The sequence below is a fragment of the Orycteropus afer genome, unplaced genomic scaffold (assembly GCF_000298275.1).
Source record: "Orycteropus afer afer isolate SDZICR_OR568_19922 unplaced genomic scaffold, OryAfe1.0 scaffold00093, whole genome shotgun sequence".
NCBI classification, from domain to species: Eukaryota; Metazoa; Chordata; class Mammalia; order Tubulidentata; family Orycteropodidae; genus Orycteropus; species Orycteropus afer.
In genome coordinates this window covers 1,666,198-1,683,579 of record NW_006921680.1, presented here as the reverse complement: position 1 = coordinate 1,683,579, position 17,382 = coordinate 1,666,198, and the positions used below count along the sequence as shown (strand labels likewise).

The window sequence follows — 17,382 nt, the reverse complement described above, 5'->3', positions numbered from 1 at the left end:
AATTAAAAAAAAAAAAAATCAACCAGGCACAGGGAAAAGAAAAAATGCTGAAAACTAGGACCTGGTAGAGGAAGATTAAGAATAATAATAAAAAGTACAAAAGTATTAATAATATTAGTTGTTTTAAAACAGAAATACAAGCAAACTAATCACCTGATAAAAGAAAGCAAAAAAGAAAAAAGTAAAAATAAAAAAGGAGAGGAAAAAAAAAATCAGTGGAGGACAAGGCAGGGCACCCAGGCTCCGTCTGAGCACACAGACTGTGATGGAGTTTCTGTGGGCCCAGAAAGTAGGTGGGAGTGGGGCATGGCCTCACCTCCATTCACCAAGCGGGTGTGGGGTATAATTGTAACAAGAGGAATGTCGTACCTTTTCAGTCTTGCAGGTCTGGCGTGTCCTTGGGGTTGCTGGAAAGCAGAACGTGTTCTTAAGCCCCAGGAATCTGCGAGAGTGCTGTCTCTTTAAATATCCAAAATAATCAAACCACTTTTTAAACCTTCAAAATGGTGGCACCCTCCAGACCGGCAAAAGTCCACAGTTCAGCACACCTTTCTCTTCACCTTCTCTGTTTGTTCCCCGATGGCCGTGCACAGTCCTCTGTGCAGTCCCTGGCTAGCAGAGTGATTTTTAGGTTAATTCTTAGGTCCTGCCACCACTCGGGAATCTCCAAACTGTCTGTGTCATCAGGATTGCTGTCAGACCACAGCTCCTTATGTCTTGTTTTTTGGTATTTTCATGCAAATTCTTCTGCTTGTTAGGGTTTCGTCCACTTCTATATCCTTCCCTTCAGGGCTCAGGGGTCCAAGATTATCTTCTGTGTCTGTGTTAATTGGTTTCCCTTTTCTTTGTTGAAGAGGGTCTGTGCAGTCTTTCTGCCTAGTCCGCCGTCTTGGCGGAACTCCACCTAAAACTTGTATATTTTCATGTGTTCTGATTTCAAGATTGCTGGTTAGTACATAAAGAAATTAAATTTGGCCCCTATCATTGTCATTTTTCTCCACATATATTAATTTTGGACACATAATGTTTGTTGTATGGGAGAAGAGCTGAAAAGGGTCCATTTTTCCAACCTATATACTCATAAAGATTGTCTCTCTCTCCTCCTTCCCCCCACTTGCCCAGCTCTTACTCAAGCCAAGTTTTTTCATTATGGGAAATTTTTATATTAAAACTAATTCAAACATTCAAATGTCACTGTACCAGAAGTACTTATCAGAAACTAAGGGTGTGCCATTGGACTAAAAAGGCAAGGAGAAAGAAGAATTAGGAAGGATGCATAATTAAAATATTTATCATATACCATCCACTGCTCCTGCCTTATCTTCCCCCTAATAAAATAAAGGAGAAAGAAAGGAGTATTAGAGAAAGCATTTGAAAAAGAGGGATGTAATTCACCTGCTTGTAACATGCTAGCTCTCTGGAACAAACCAGACAGGAAATTTTTTAAGTTTGTAGTAAAAACATGTTTTGTTTTCATTTCTGTGCTTTAATGTTTCTTTTTAAAAAACAGTAGTTGATTTTCATAACTCATTGACAAATGGTTTTTTCTTTTAAGATCAGTATTATATTACATCATCTGGGCTTCTGCCATTTAAGATTGGAGTTGCTCACTCTTTTTTACTACTCAATAGACTGAAAATTGAACTGTTAATCTGTTAATGATTCTATTAAATTAAAAACATATGAGGGTAGCCGCATCCACATTTGGGCTGCAGGATGCAGTTACCTCCCTTGTGTGCAAAGCTATTATTTTTTGATATCTGTGGTTTAAGGTCCTCATTTCTAGATCTTTCAAAAGACCTAAAAGACACTAATGGGTTCATTTTTTAAGAATGATAACTGTCCTCTCTTTATGTTGTTGGCTGCACGGCTTTATATTCTGTCGTCTCAGTGCCAGTAATAATTTCAAGTGCACTTCCAGCTGCATTCTTCCTCTCTACCATCTGGGCTTGGCTAGGTTTCCAATATAGCAAGTTGTTTATCAGCCAGAGTAATCTGTTTTGCCATATTTTCCTGCATCTATTCAGTGGAATGATAACCATAATTACTTTTCCTTGTCTTTAAAAATAATAATAATAATAATAGGGTAATGAAGATTTTGGACCTTCTTTTCAAAGTCTTCTCTACAAAAGCCCTTAGAAGATTGTCTTTGTTGAACTGGAGAGCATTGATGTTTTTGGATAAGCTCTGGTAGCATAGTGCCTAAGACATTTGTCTGTGAACCTTCGGCACTTCCATCTCACCAGCCACTCCTCAGAAGGAGGGTTGGGCAATCTACTTCCATATTGATACCGCCTTGGAAACCCAAGGAGGGGTCGCTATGAGTCAGGTCCGAGTTGATGGCAAATCACAACAGCACAACTGTTGCCATCACAAGTACTCTTTACAATTAATTCTCTGCAAAGAGAAATAAAGTCTATTTAATATAATTGAGCTTTCCTATCTGTTGGTATCTTAACAGTGCCACAGAAATTGATATGGAATATTTCATGAAAAAAACTGATTAGCTGATTTGTCCTGTTAAGGCACAACGTACGTCTTAACATGTTCTTAAACATGTTCTGCAGTATCAGTAGAACTGGAGTAACTAAGATAAAAACTACCAGATAATTTTGAATTAATTCATGCTTTTGAAGTTGACTTCATATATAATCCTTATGTTTAAAGGAGTTTCCAAAGCATTTTATATACAAAAGCCTGTACTATAATTTTATAATAATGAAGATTTTTAAATGGTCTGCATGTTTACAAATAGGAGATTGGTTAAACTCAGGTAAGTCTTGACGTGGAATATTACACAGATGTTTGAACAGTACATAGACGTTGAAAAATGATGAGAAGATCTAAATAAAAAAAGAATAAAAATAAATAGATATAGCTCCACTGTATAAAATACAACAGTAATTTAAACATGTATAGAAAAAAGATTGGCAGGAAATATACCCCCAAAATGTTGTCACTGTCTGAGCTTAGCTTATTTTTTCTTATTTGTGTATTTCTTTCTCTTATAAATAATAATAATAATAAACTACTATTCCATAATTTTAAAATAGAAAAAAAACCTTGTCATAAATATCCACAAACTTCATTTACACTAGATTTTAAAATATTTGTCATGAGATATTGATTATTAATTCATTATTTTTTGAGTACCTGCTAAGTACATTGTTTTGGGGGCTGAGGGAATAGCAGTGAATAAAATAGTAAACTCACGGAGCATGCATTCTAATAATAAACCTCAAAATGCTTGGAAGCATCTTAATTATGTTAAATCTATATCCTTGTAGCCAACTTCAAAGGACATTTCTTGATGAGTAATGTTAAGAATTTTAAAAGTTTATATAGTATAGTTTTTTAACTTCTCATTTTTGGCACTTTAGTTGGAATCGTTCTGTAGAAATTTCTAACAGTTCTCTTTGTCATTTATAGATGAAAACTGCCTATCACTTTTCTATCATCTTTTAACTCAGTTATTCCCTATTTGTGCCTAGTGAAGCCTTAAGCCTGCCCTGGTGTTTATTTTGCTAGATGTAAATATGCATCTTTCTAAATGGCTTTGTTTGTTCTTCCTTTGCTAACATAGCAAAAGACAAAGACTGAGATGGACCACATGTTCTTCCACTGTCTTCCCCCGCTGCTTTCCATATAAGTATTCTCCCTTTCTCCTTCCCTGTCTCCTCTAGCCATAATGAACCTCAAAGCCAGTTCAGTGCATGGACCATGGACACTCTCTGGGCTTTGAACACCTAGGCCCCTACTCCACCCTCCTCACCTGACTAATGCCTACATATCCTTAGGTCTCAACAGATGTCATTTTTTCCAGGAAGTCTCCTGATCTGCCCTAGAGGCGTTAAGCATTTCTTCTGTGTGCTTCCACAGGATGCCACACATTTTTTTTCTTTTCTTTCAGTAGCACATCTGTATCGTTCTTGACTGTTTATATTAGACTAAGATTCATGAGGGCAGACATATCTACCTTGTTCACCTTTTGATCTGTAATGCCTAGCCTGGAGCCAATAATACACAGTAAATAAATGACTGTTATATGAGTGAGTGGTGGTCTTTGTTGACATGCAAATAACTACATTAGGCAGATACTTTATTTCTTGTTAAAATAATTAAATATAAAAATATGAAATTGCCAGCATGCGGCCTGAACCCACAATCCTGGGATTAAGAGTCTCATGTTCTACCAACTGAGCATGTGTTACTTGTTACAGTGATTTGGTGATGGCTGTACAATATAATTAATTTGTTTAATTGAACTGTACAGGGGAAGAATTTTGAATTGATAAATGTTTTGTGTTACCTATATTTTTACCACAGTAAAAAATATGTACACCATATTAACTTTGAAACTGTTCATTTAATATTTTTTTTCTTGTGCTGTAATCTTCCTTCCTCTCCTTCTACCTCCACCCCTTTTCCACCCCTTTTGTTTTTTGACCTGTATTAGGTGTCATCAGTCTTACAGAAGAAGTGCAGTGGGTCAAAGTCAATATAAACATGAATGGCTATTATATTGTACACTATGAAGATGAGGACTGGGAAGCACTAATCAAACAGTTAAAAACAAATCCTTATGTTCTGAGTGACAGAGACCGAGCCAACCTCATCAACAACATCTTTGAACTTGCAGGGTAGAGTATAGTTGATTTCTTTGTTTGTTTTTTAAACAGTAGTTATTGTGCGGAAAGAAACATTTCAGAAAAAGTAGTTCAAAAGAACAAACATTGCCTATTAAGTACAACTCATTTTGGAAGGTCTGGAAAACATGAGACATGTTCCCTGTCTTCAGAGACTTTGTAACCTATTTAGAAATTCAGCTACAAACGTATTAGACAGTTAAGTAACATAAAACAAGCTTTAAATATTATTTTAAACTAGATACCACCAAGCAAGATACGTATTTGGCTGAATAAATTGAGATAGACATTCAAGCTTCATTTCATTTCATGAGAAATCTCTATGCAAGCAGCACTGATTAAAGCACGAAATTAGTTTTTAAATACTGGTCTGAGGACACCTGATGACTGGAGCCCCCTTTCCTGTATTCTATTTGCCTCCTCACTAACTGTGTGAGGAGTCAAGAAGTCAAGAATGGCAGTGATCTCATGTATAGATATCCTCTGAATAAAAAGATTACAAATTAAGATCTTTGATGGGCCTGGAAATTAGGAACATTCAAATGTGTTCTGTCTGGCCGTTCTTGACCTTTCCATTTTGGTTCATTTTTTATAAAGTGGCCTTCTTCTGTAATCTCAGCCATCATTGTTATAGTTTCTACAAAATGATTAATTTTTGAAATATGCTCACCAAAAATTCACAGCAGCTCTTGCCTTAAGTTTGACAAATTCCCAAGAAATGAAAAAAAAATTTAATTCAAATTCTCTCTTTCACCTCCTCACCGCTGATAAATGTAATTAATAAATAAAATTAATACTCTACATCTTTTCTCATCCAAGACATTATATTATAATACCTTTCTTAGTTAGCAATTTACAGATGTGGAATAAAGATGAGCTGTTATTTAAATCTGCCCTTCTGAAATGTGCATCTTTACTTTGAGTCACATGAAATTCTAAGATAAAATCCCTAACTCTACAGAATACCACTCTAAGCTTAAATTTTAGGTCTTTAAAATTCACTGTGGCTGAAGTTTTTTTTTTATTATTATTTATTGTGATTTGGGTGGAGATTTACAGAGCAAATTCGCTTTCCCTACAGCAGTTCACATATACTTTGTCGCATGTCATTGACCACAGTTTACCACAATGCAACAGCTCCCCTCCCACTTCCTCCCCATAGTTACCTCTTCCCAGTGTCCATCCCTCCATTCTCTCCTGCACCCTGAGCTGTCTCCCTGTGCATAAGCAGCCCTTCCTTCTCCCATGATTGTTCTCTCCAGGGCGTGTGTCTACTTGAGGTAAATGTTTAACTCACATGCCTGTACTTTGCTTGGCTGGAAACCACAGATGTGGGTTCAATTCCAGACCTGAAGGGCAGCTAGGGGCCATAGTCTCAGTGGTCCCATCAGGCTCTATTGGACCAGCAAACCTGGTCCCCACCATCTTTTTTTTTTTTTTTTTCCCCTCCAAATGATTTTGAGTTTTGTTCCACATTGTTCTCCCTCTCTATCCAGGATCTCCTACATCCCTTCCAAGTGGATGACAGTGGTAGCCGGGCACCATCTAGTTCGTCTGGTCTCATAGTTGTATAGGCTGCAGATTAGATGGTGTACCAGTCACTAGGACTGATTGTTTCCATTAATTTTGGTTTTCTTCTTTCTTCTTTGCTCTTGACGAGGAGAGACCCATCATTGCATCTAGATGGCAGCTTGCTATGGCTGAAGTTTCTCTTTCAGCATGTGTGGAATTCTTTTGTCTGTCTGCATATTTACTTTTTATCTTCTTTTACTCTTTTAGCATCGGCAAGGTACCTCTTCAGAGGGCCTTTGATTTGATTGACTACCTTGGAAATGAGACGCACACTGCACCCATCACTGAAGCTCTCTTCCAGACAGGCCTCATCTATAACCTCCTTGAAAAACTGGGATACATGGATCTGGCCTCAAGACTGGTGGTAGGTGTGCCTTTCTGCCAATTTCTCTTTGTTGCTTGACTTTAATATTGTTATGCACAGACTTCTATTCAACTAGTAGTGGGCTGAAAAAGCAACCAGTTACATTCCATTTTCTCAGCTTTGCTAGTTGTGGAATCTTTACTTTGGATGAAAATGTCATTGTGTGCTATGAAGTTGGTAAAGTGATGATGTGGTCTTGTTGGAATATCAAAATGTAGGCTTCTGTCACTGCTGTCAAATCAAGATTACATGAAAAGAAAATGCTTTTGTTTAAATCCTGATTTATTTTTACATAATGGATGCTTGAAATTGGTTCTTTTGCAAAGTAAATCTCATTATTTTTCCATTAGTCATTATAAAGTGACAAGTATTGTAGGTATTGAGAATATTCTGTTAGAGAAGTTTTTACCTCTTATACTTTATACCTTTACTTATACCTCTTGTGAATAATGATAAAAGAGCAGATATGTGGCGTAGTGCCTAAGGCATTTGACTGCTAACCAGAAGGTTGGCAATTCAAACCTACCAGCCATTCCCCAGAGGGAAGACTGGGCAGTCTACTTCCATAGAGATATACCGCCTCGGAAACCCAAGGAGGGATCACTATGAGTAGGGTCCAACTCGACAGCAGTGAGTTAGTTTTTTTTTTTCTTGGTCTGTGTAGATATGTTTTTCTGAAAACCAGAAACATTTTGCTTGTCTTAAAAATGATTTTAAGAGTTGTTACTTTCAACATTTTAAGTATTAAATTGCTGGCCAAATCTTTAAAAGCTTGGAGTGAGTGATCGAATCTTTGTTTTCCCTAATTCTCTGAATCAGCACATCTGACAACAAAATTTACTTTGTAAATTAGTTGGGTTTCCTGGGGACCCAGGCAAAACTTAGCTTTAAGAAGCTGAAGTAAATATTGAATGGGCCAGAAATTAGAATTAGTCTTGGAGGTTTTGGTTTCCTCACTGGGGAAATGATGAAGGGGGTTGAATTAAATATTTCTTATAAACAACCTTCTCTCTGCTTCTCTTGCTGTGCTCCTGCGCATCTCCTGTGATGAGCTCTCATCTCATGCATGCCTCTGAGTGGAGGAGGGAGTCCAGGGCGATTGGGCTATAAGGAATTTGAAAAGCCCCCTGTCAGCCTTCCCCTTGCATATTTCTGATTGACCCCAAAGGAGCCTTTCCCATCCCTACTCATAATCTTGAGTGAGATGACTTCTGATGTCTCTTCTAATTAAGATTTTTAGCAGAAGCAGGCTATAAAGCTTTCAGCTACCAGCCTTAATACAAACCAGTGCCTAGAACATGATCTGGCCCTTAGTGACACTAGTAAATGTTTGTTAAATGAATAATTGAATGAACTACTCTAGAAACAAGAGCATTTGAGTATTTATTATATTCTAGACACCAGGCTGAGTGTTTTATGTGCTGAGACAATGCCAAGAGATAGATAATTCTACCTCAATTAGATAAATGAAGAGACTAGACTCCCTTATCTAGTATGTTATAAAGTTATAAAGCTTAGTTTAAAACCCAGATTAGCCTATCTTTATATCACTGTATTTTAAACTAATTTGTGTTTTAGCAGTGACACCTTTCAAACAATAACTTTTAATTAGAAAAATTAAAGCTGTTTCTTTCTTGCTATTTTTTAAAAATATATTTTATTGAAATATAATTTATGTACAGTGAAATACATAAAACTAAAGTGACATGGATAAATGCTTCTTTTTTTTTTGGCTGTGTTCCCTCTACTCCCCTCCCACCCCTGGTAACCAACAAAGGACGTTTCCTTCCATATATAAACCTTTACTTTCTACAATAGTGAACTAATATTATATTTGTCCTTCTCTGATTGACTTACTTCACTCAATGTGATGTCCTTCAAGTTCATGCATGTGCTGTGGTGTTTTGCAGATTCTACCTTATTCTTCAGTATTACATAGTATTCCACTGTGTGTATGTACCATAGTTTAGTTATCCATTCTTCTGTTGATGAGCATGCAGATTGTTTCCATCTTTTTGCTATTGTAAATAGTGCTGCAATGAGCATGGGTGTGCATGTATTTGTTCTTGTCCTGGCTGTCAATTCTTTAGGATACATACCTAGTTGTAGGATTGCTGGGTCAAATGGTATTTCTAATTCCAGCTTTTTAAGGAATTGCTGTACTGCTTTCCACAGTGGTTGTATCATTTGACAGTCCCACCAGCAGTGTAGAAGAGTCCCAATCTCTCCACATCCTCAACAGCATTTGTTGTTTTCTGTCTTGTTGAACTTTGCCATTAGTGCTGGGGTGAGTGGTATCTCATTGTTACTTTGATTGGCATCTCTCTGTTGGCTAATGCTCGTTAAAATTCCTTCATGTGTTTGCTGGCCGCCTGAATATCTTCTGTGGTGAAGTGTCTGCTCATGTCTTCTGCCCATTTTTAATTGAATTGTTAATCTTTTTGTTGTTGAAGTGTTGGAGTTTTCTATAAATTTTAGAGATAAGTCCTTTGTCAGATATGTTGTTGCCAAATATTTTTTTCCTAATCTGTAGCTTCTCTTTTTACTCTTTAGGAGAAGTCTTTTGAAGTACATACAAATTTAATTTTTAGAAGGTTCCATTCATCTACTTTATCTTCAGCTGTTTGTACATTTTGGGTTATACCATAAATTAGGGCCCCTAAATTTGCCCCAGGAGCTCTGGTAGCATAGTGCCTAAGGCATTTGACTGCTACCCAGAAGGCTGGTGGTTCAAGCCCACCAGCTACCCCTTAGAAGGAAGGTTGGGCAATCTACTTCCATAGTGATACTGCCTTGGAAACCCAAGGAGGGGTTGCATGAGTCGGGTCTGACTCAATAGCACATAACAATAACAATAACAACAAACTTGCCCCGGTTTTTTCCTTGAGGAACTTAATAGTTTTAGGTTTCACATTTAAGTCTTTGATCCATCTGGAGTTATTTTTTGTGTATGGTGTGAGGTACAGATCTTATTTCATTTTTGGATATCCAGTTTTGATGGCACCATTTGTTACAGAGACCATTTCTTCCCTCTTTAATGGATTTTAGCCCTTTGTCAAAAATCAGCTGGCCATAAGTCACGGATCTATTTCTGGGTTCTCAGTTCTGTTCCACCAGTCTGTGTGTCTGTCATTGTGTCAGTACCAGGCTGTTTTGACTACTGTGGCTATATTGTAGATTTTGAGATACCGGCGTGCAAGACCTCCTACTTTTTGTTCTTCTTTTTCAGTAGTGCTTTGCTTATTCAAGGGGTCTTTCTTTTCCATATAAAATTATTGATAGTTTTTTCCATATCCCTAAAGAATGTTGATGGGATCTGGATTGGGATTGCATTGAATGTATAGATTGCTTTGGGTAGTATTGACATTTTCACAATGTTCAATCTTCTATCCACAAGTGTGGTATGTTCTTCCATTTATGTAGGTCTCTTGTGGTTTCTTGGAGTAGTGATGTGTAGTTTTCTTTGAACAGGTCTTTTGTGTCCCTAGGGAGCTCTGGTAGTATGGTGCCTAAGGCACTTGACTGCTAACCAGAATGCTGGCAGCTCAAACCCAGTAGCCACTCCTTGGAAGGAAGATAGGGCAATCTGTTCATAGTGATACTGCCTCAGAAACCGAAGGAGGGGTCGCTATGAGTCGGGTCCAACTCAACAGCACATAACAACAACAACAACAACAGTGAGTGTGGGGCTCAGAGGCTGCTTTTCACTTGAGGGAGGCTCTATTTTAAGGCCAGGACCTAAGATAGGCAGGCCCAGGGCTTGGGGGCCGTTTTTCAATTGTTGGCAGCTCTTTTTGAAGGCCGGAGCCTGAGGCAGGTGAGGGTGGGACTCAAGGACTGCTTTTCAGTTGGGAACAGCTCTGTTTCAAGGCCAGAGTCTGAGGTAGACAGGTCCGGGGCTCAGAGGCTGCTTTTCTTTTGGGGTTGGTTCTAGTTTAAGCCCTGAGGTAGGTGGGTGCAGAGGGGTTGGGAACAACTAAGGAAGACGAACTTGTCTGTCAGTTTGTTGTTGGCTTATGTGTTGCTGTAAGGCTGGAGGTTATGCCACCTGTATTGTAAAATGCCAGTAGGGTTACTCATGGTGGACAGGTTTCAGCAGAACTTGCAGGCTAAGACAGACTCAGAAGAAGGAAGAGGCCATCCACTTCTCAAAGAATTGACCAGTGAAAACCTTAAAAATAGCAGTGAAACACCATTTACTGGACTAATATACACTAATATATTACTGGAAAACTTTATGAATAACCCTGAAACATTGTCCAATACAGTGCCGGAAGATGAGCCCATCAGTTCGGAAGGCACTCAAAATGTGACTGGAAAAGAGCTTGACTCCTCAGAGTAGAGACAGCCTTAACGATATGGATAGAGTAAAGCTTTTGGAACCTCCATTGGCTGATGTATCACAACAAACATGTAAATATCCATTAATAATTGGAACATGGAATGTATGAAGTATGAATCTGGGAAAATTGGAGGTTGTCAAAAATGAAATGGAATGCATAAAGATCTAGGCATTAGTGAGCTGATATAGACTGGTTTGGGCCATTTTGAATCAGCCAAGGATGACAAATTGAAGAAGAGTGGTGTGGCATTCATCATCACAAAGACTGTTTCAAAAGATCTATCCTGAAGTGCAGTGCTGTCGGTGATAGGATAATATCCATATGCTTACTAGGAAGACCAGTTAATATGACAATTATTCAAATTTATGTACCAACCACCAAAGCCAAAGATAAGGAAATTGAAGATTTTTATCAACTTCTGCAGTCTGAAATTGACTGAACATGCAATCAAGATGTGTTGATTGTCACTGGTGACTAGAATGCAAAAGTTGTAAACAAAGAAGAGTTACTAGTAGTTGGAAAATAAGGATTTGGTGATAGAAATAATGCTGGAGATCACATGATAGAATTTTGCAAGACCAATGACTTCTTCATTGCAAATACCTTTTTTCAACAACATAAGCAGTGGATATACGTGTGGACTTCACCAGATGGAAAACACAGGAATCAGATTGACTACATCTGTGGCAAGAGGCAATGGAGAAGTTAAATATCTTCAGCCAAAACAAGGCCAGGAGCTGATTGTGGAACAGACCGTCAACTGCTCATATGTGCGTTCAAGGTGAAGTTGAAGACAAAACAAGTCCACAAGAGCAAAAATAAGATGTTGATAATAGCCCTCCTGAATTTAGAGACCATCTAAAGAATAAATTTGATGCAATGAACACAAGTGACTGAAAAACAGGAATTGTGGGATGACATCAAGAACATCATCCATGAAGAAAGCAAGGGGTCATTAAAAAGACAAGAAAGGAAGAAAAGACAAAAATGGATGTCAGAAGAGACTCTGAAACGTGTCCTTAAGCAGAGAGTAACTAAAGCAAATGGAAGAAATGACAAGATAAAAGAGCTGAACAGAAGATTTCAAGGAACAGCTGGAGAAGACAAAGCCAATTACTGTAATGAAATGTGCAAAGACCTGGAGTTAGAAAACCAAAAGGGAAGAACATGCTCAGGATTTCTCAAGTGAAAGAACTGAGAAAAAAATTTAAGCCCTGAGTTGCAATATTGAAAGAGTCTGTGGGCAAAATATTGAATGATGCAGGAAACCTCAAAAGGTGATGGAAGGAATACAAAGAGTTACTGTACCAAAAAGAGTTGGTTGGTGTTCATCCATTTCAGGAGGTGGCATATGATCAAGAACCAGTGGTACTGAAGGAAGAAGTCAAAGCTGCACTGAAGGATTTGGCAAAGAACAAGGTTCCAGGTATTGACGGAATACCCATTGGGATGTTTCAACAAACAGGTGCCGCAATGGAGGCACTCACTCAGCTATGCCAAGAGCTTTGGAAGACAGCTACCTGGCCAACTGACTGGAAAAGATCCATATTTGTGGATTCCAAAGAAAGATGATCCCACAGAATGTGGAAATTATCAAACAGTATCATTAATATTGCATGCAAGTAAAATCTCACTGAAGGTAATTCAAAATCGGTTGCATTGGTATATTGACAGCTTCCAGAAATGCAAGCTGGATTTAGAAGAGGACGTGGAACAAGGGATATCATTGCTGATGTCAGGTGGATCTTGGCTGAAAGCAAAGAATACCAGGAAGATGTTTACTTGCGTTTTATTGACTATGCAAAAGCATTCGATTGTGTGGATCATAACAAATTATGGATAACATTGAGAAGAATGGGAACTCCAGAACACTTGATTGTACTCATGAGGAAGCTGTACATAGATCAGGAAGCTGTTCGAACAGAACAAGGGGATTCTGCATGGTTCAAAATCAAGAAGGGAGTGTGTCAAGGTTGTATCCTTTCACCATATTTATTCAACTTGTATACTGAGCAAATAATCCAAGAATCTGGACTATATGAAGAAGAACATAGCATCAGGATTGGAAAAAGACTTACTAACAACCTGTAATATGCAGATGACACAACTTTGCTTGCTGAAAGTGAGGATGACTTGAAGCAGTTAACTGATGAAGATTAAAGACTACAGTCTGCAGTATGGATTACACCTCAATATACAGAAAACAAAAATCCTCACAACTGGTCCAGTAAACAGCTTCATGATAAATGGAGAAAAGATTTTTCTTGGTTTTGCATATTACTTGGTTTTGCAATCAACACCAATGGAAGCAACAGTCAAGACATCAAAAGACGTATGGTATTGGGCAAATCTGCTGCAAAAGATCTCTTTTCAAGTGCTGAAGAGCAAAGATGTCCCCTTGAAGACTAAGGTGCACCTAAGCCAAGCCATGGATTTTCAGTTGCTTTCTTATGCTTGTGAGAGCTGGACAATGAATAAGGAAGACCAAAGAAGAGTTGACCCTTTTGAGTTGTGGTGTTGGAGAAGAATGCTGCGAGTACTGTAGTCTGCTAAAAGGACTAACAAATCTGTCCTGGAAGAAGTGCAGCTGGACTGCTTCTTGGAAGCAAGAATGGCCAGACTTCATCTCACCTACTTGGCTCATGTTGTCAGAAGGAACCATTCCCAGGAGAAGGATATCACGTTTGGTAAAGTGGAGGGTCAATGAAGAAGGGGAAGGTCTTCAATGAGATGGATTGACACAGTGACTGTGGTGATGGGCTCAGGTGTAGCAGGGATCATGAGGCTGGCACAGGATCGTGCAGTGTTTCGTTCTGCTGTGCATATGGTCACTCTGAGTCAAAGATGACTTGACAGCACCTAACAAGAAGAAGTGAAATTTATTCCCAAGTATTTTAATTTTTTAGTAGCTATTGTAAGTGGTATTGATTTTCCTTATTTCCTTTTCAGCAGTCTTTGCTACTGTAGAGGAATCCAACTGATTTTTTATGTTGATCTTTTATCCTTCCTCTATGCTAAATCTTTCAATTAGTTCCAGTAGTTTTTTTTTGCTGAGTCTCTTGGATTTTCTATGTATAGGATCATATCATCAGCAGATAGGGATAGTTTGACTTCTTCTCTGCCAATTTGGATGTCTTTGATTTCCTTTTCTTACCTTATTGCCCTGGCTATTACTTCCAATACATTGTTGAGTAGAAGAGGTGATAGAGGGCATCTTATCTGGTTTCTGTTCACAAGGGGAATAATTTCAGTCTCTCTCCATTGAGAATAATGTTGATTGTTGGTTTTGCATATATGCCCTTTTTTGTATTGAGGAATTTCTTTTCTATTCCTATTTTGCAGACAGTTTTTGTCAGGAATAGTTGTTGGATTTTATCAAATGCCTTTTCTGCATCGATTTATGTGATCGTGTGGTTCTTTTCCTTTGTTTGATTTATGTGGTGGATGATGTTGATTGTTTTTCTAATTTGAATCGTCCTTGCATACTTGACATGAACCCCACTTGGTCATAAGGTATTATTTTTTTGATATGTTGTTAGAGTCTGTTGGCTAGAATTTTGTTACAGTTCTTCCATCTATATTCATGAGGGATATTGGTCTGTAGTTTTCCTTTTGAGTGATGTGTTTGCCTGGTTTTGGTATCAAGGTTATACTTGCTTCATAAAATGAATTTTGGAGGATTCCATCTTTTTCTGTGCTCTGGAATGGTTTGATTAGGATTGGTGTTAGTTCTCTGAATGTCCGGTAGAATTTGACAGTGAAACCGTCTGGGCCAAGGCCTTTTTTGTTGATCATTTTTTTTATGACCTGTTCGGTTTCTTCTTTTGTTATGTGTTTGTTTAAATTTTCCTCCTCAGCCTCTGTTAGTTTAGGTAAGTAGTATGTTTCTAGAAATATGTCCATTTCTTAATTTTCAAATATGTGTAGTATAGTTCTTCATAGTATCCTGATACTATCTTTTTAATTTCTGTTGGTTCTGTTATGGTGTCACCCAATTCATTTCATATTTGTATTCTTTCCCTCTTTTCCTTTGTTAAATTTGCCAGTGGTGTGTCAATTTTATTAATCTTTACATAGAACCAACTTCTGGTTTTGTTGAATTTTTTCTATTGTCTTTCTATTTTCTGTTTCATTTATTTCTGCATCTTTATTATTTCATTTATTCTGGTGACTGTAGGCTTTTTTTCCTGCTCTTTTTCTAAGTGTTGGGGATGTTGGGTTAAGATGTTAATTTTGGCTCTTTCTTCTTTTTTGATGTGTGCAGTTTTTGCTATAAATTGGCCTCTGATCACTGCTTTTGCTGTCTCCCAATGATTTTGATCTTATGTGTTTTCATTTCCCATTTGATTCAAGGAAGTTTTGAATTTCATTTTTTATTTCTTCTACTACCCATTCATTTTCAAGGAGGGTGTTGTTCAGTTTTCATGTGTTTTTCTTTTTCTGTTCATCTTCCTATTGTTGATTTCTAATTTTATAACATTGTGATCTGAGAAGATGCTTTGCAGGATTTCAGTGTTTTTAAATTTATTAAGCTTGTTTTATGGCCTGACATGTGGTCTGTCATGGAGAATGTTCAATGTGCATTGCAAAAGAATGTATATTTGGCTGTTGTTAGATGAAGTGTTCTGTAGATGTCTATAAGGTCAAGTTGGTGAATTGTATTGTTTAGTTTTTTGTGTCTTTGTTGAGTTTCTTTCCAGTTGTTCTGTCTGTGATTGAAAGTGGTGTATTAAAGTCTCCTACTGTGACTGTGGGAGCTCTGGTGGTATAGTGTGCCTAAGGCATTTGACTGCTGACCAGAAGCCTGGAGGTTTAAATCCACTACTTACTCCTCGAAAGGAAGCTTGGGCAATCTGCTTCTGTGGAGATATCTCGGAAACCCAAGGAAAGGTCGCTAGGAGTCTAATCAACTCAACGACAGTTTGTTGTTTGGGTTTTTTGTTTTTTTTTTTTTTGTATTGTGACTGTTGAGTCATCTGTTTCTCTTTTCAGTTCTGTTGTTGTTGTTGTTGCTGTTATTTGCTATCGAGTCGGCCCCAACTCCTAGCAACCCCTCCTTGGGTTTCCGAGGCAGTTATCACTATGGAAGTAGGATTGCCCAACTTTCCTTCCGAGGAGTGGCTGGTGGGTTTGAACTGCCAGCCTCCTGGTTAGCAGTCAAGTGCCTTTAGGCACTATGCTACCAGAGCTCCTTCAGTTCTGTTAGAGTCTGGTTTATGTGTTTTGGTGCTTTTTCATTGGGTGCATAGATATTTATTATGTTATGTCCTTCTGTTCAAGTGATCCTTTAATCATTATATAATGTCCTTCCTTGTCTCTTATGGTGGTTTTTGTCTTAAAAGTCAACATTCTGGTTACCTAGTGCTGCTCTGACAGAAATATGCCACAAATGGGATGGCTTGAACAAACAGGAGTGTATTCTTTTACAGTTTAGGAAGCTAGAAGTTCAAGTTCAAAGTGCCAGATTCTAGGCGTTGGATGAAAGCCCCTCAACCTTGGGCTTCAGTCCTGCTTCTTGCTCCTGGTCCACTGAAGCTGGAGGCATCTTTTCACTCAGGCAATTACTGGCTGCTGAGGCTTACAAGGCCAAGATCGACATAAAATGGCACAGTCCTGATGTTACCAAACAACACACAAGCCATTAATTCAAGTCCATTGAAAGTCCTGGAATTGGCAGAGCATGGCAGGCTGCTGAACAGCTGCATGGCTACGTGCAGGGTCAAGTGTGCCATAAGCTAGAGACCGTTCCCAAAGCTGTTCTTTATATATGGGAAGCAGACCACATCCCTAAAGCAGCTAATCAGCTACTTCAGTACATTCCACCATGGAGTTAATTATCATTCTCACCATGGGGAATAACTACATTCAGCTGCCCAGCCAAGTTGACACACAGCCTTAACCACCACAGTTCCACCCCTTGTCAACTTGGCACCTATACAAATCTTCAGTGGATAGTATCTGTACAGATCTCCTGCACTGGGTGGCTCCAGTCCTCTAGTTCCTGAGTGGTGACCTCACCCTCTTGGCCTGACGGGCCCCGTTCCTTTCCCTCTTGGGCATGGCAGCCCCGCCCCCTCACTCTTGGGCAGTGGCTATGGCTCCATCACACTGGCTCACAGGAACAAGCAGCCCCACACTCCAGAACCAAGTTGTTGAAGGTATGGCTCTTTGAAACCTAGAGGGCTGTGGTGGTTCCACCTCCAAAGGCCATGGTCCTACCCTTGAGGCTGAGGCAGCTCTGCTTCCCATTTCCTTGGTCTTTCTGCTTCTGCCGATCAATGCCCAAGGGCAACCCACTCCACCAGGAATCTTCCTGCCCAGATGACACTCAGCTTTCTTTTGCTCCATGGGCCAGCCAACCTGCTACTCCCTTTCATGCTGGCCTCTTCTACCAATTAATGCCTGAAGGCAACCCACTCTGCCAGGAAGCCACCTATTCAGTGGCATCCAGCTTGCT

The 17,382-nt window shown here is 38.7% G+C and overlaps 1 protein-coding gene across 1 annotated transcript in view; it reads left to right on the top strand.

The window, feature by feature from the left end:
* LOC103198379 (leucyl and cystinyl aminopeptidase) overlaps positions 1-17,382 on the top strand; it is an 88,066-nt gene that overhangs the window by 57,846 nt on the left and 12,838 nt on the right. The window contains exons 11-12 of the mRNA XM_007942540.2: positions 4,457-4,640; positions 6,426-6,582. Coding sequence (XP_007940731.1) covers positions 4,457-4,640; positions 6,426-6,582 — 341 coding nt within the window. The remainder of the gene's footprint in view (positions 1-4,456; positions 4,641-6,425; positions 6,583-17,382) is intronic.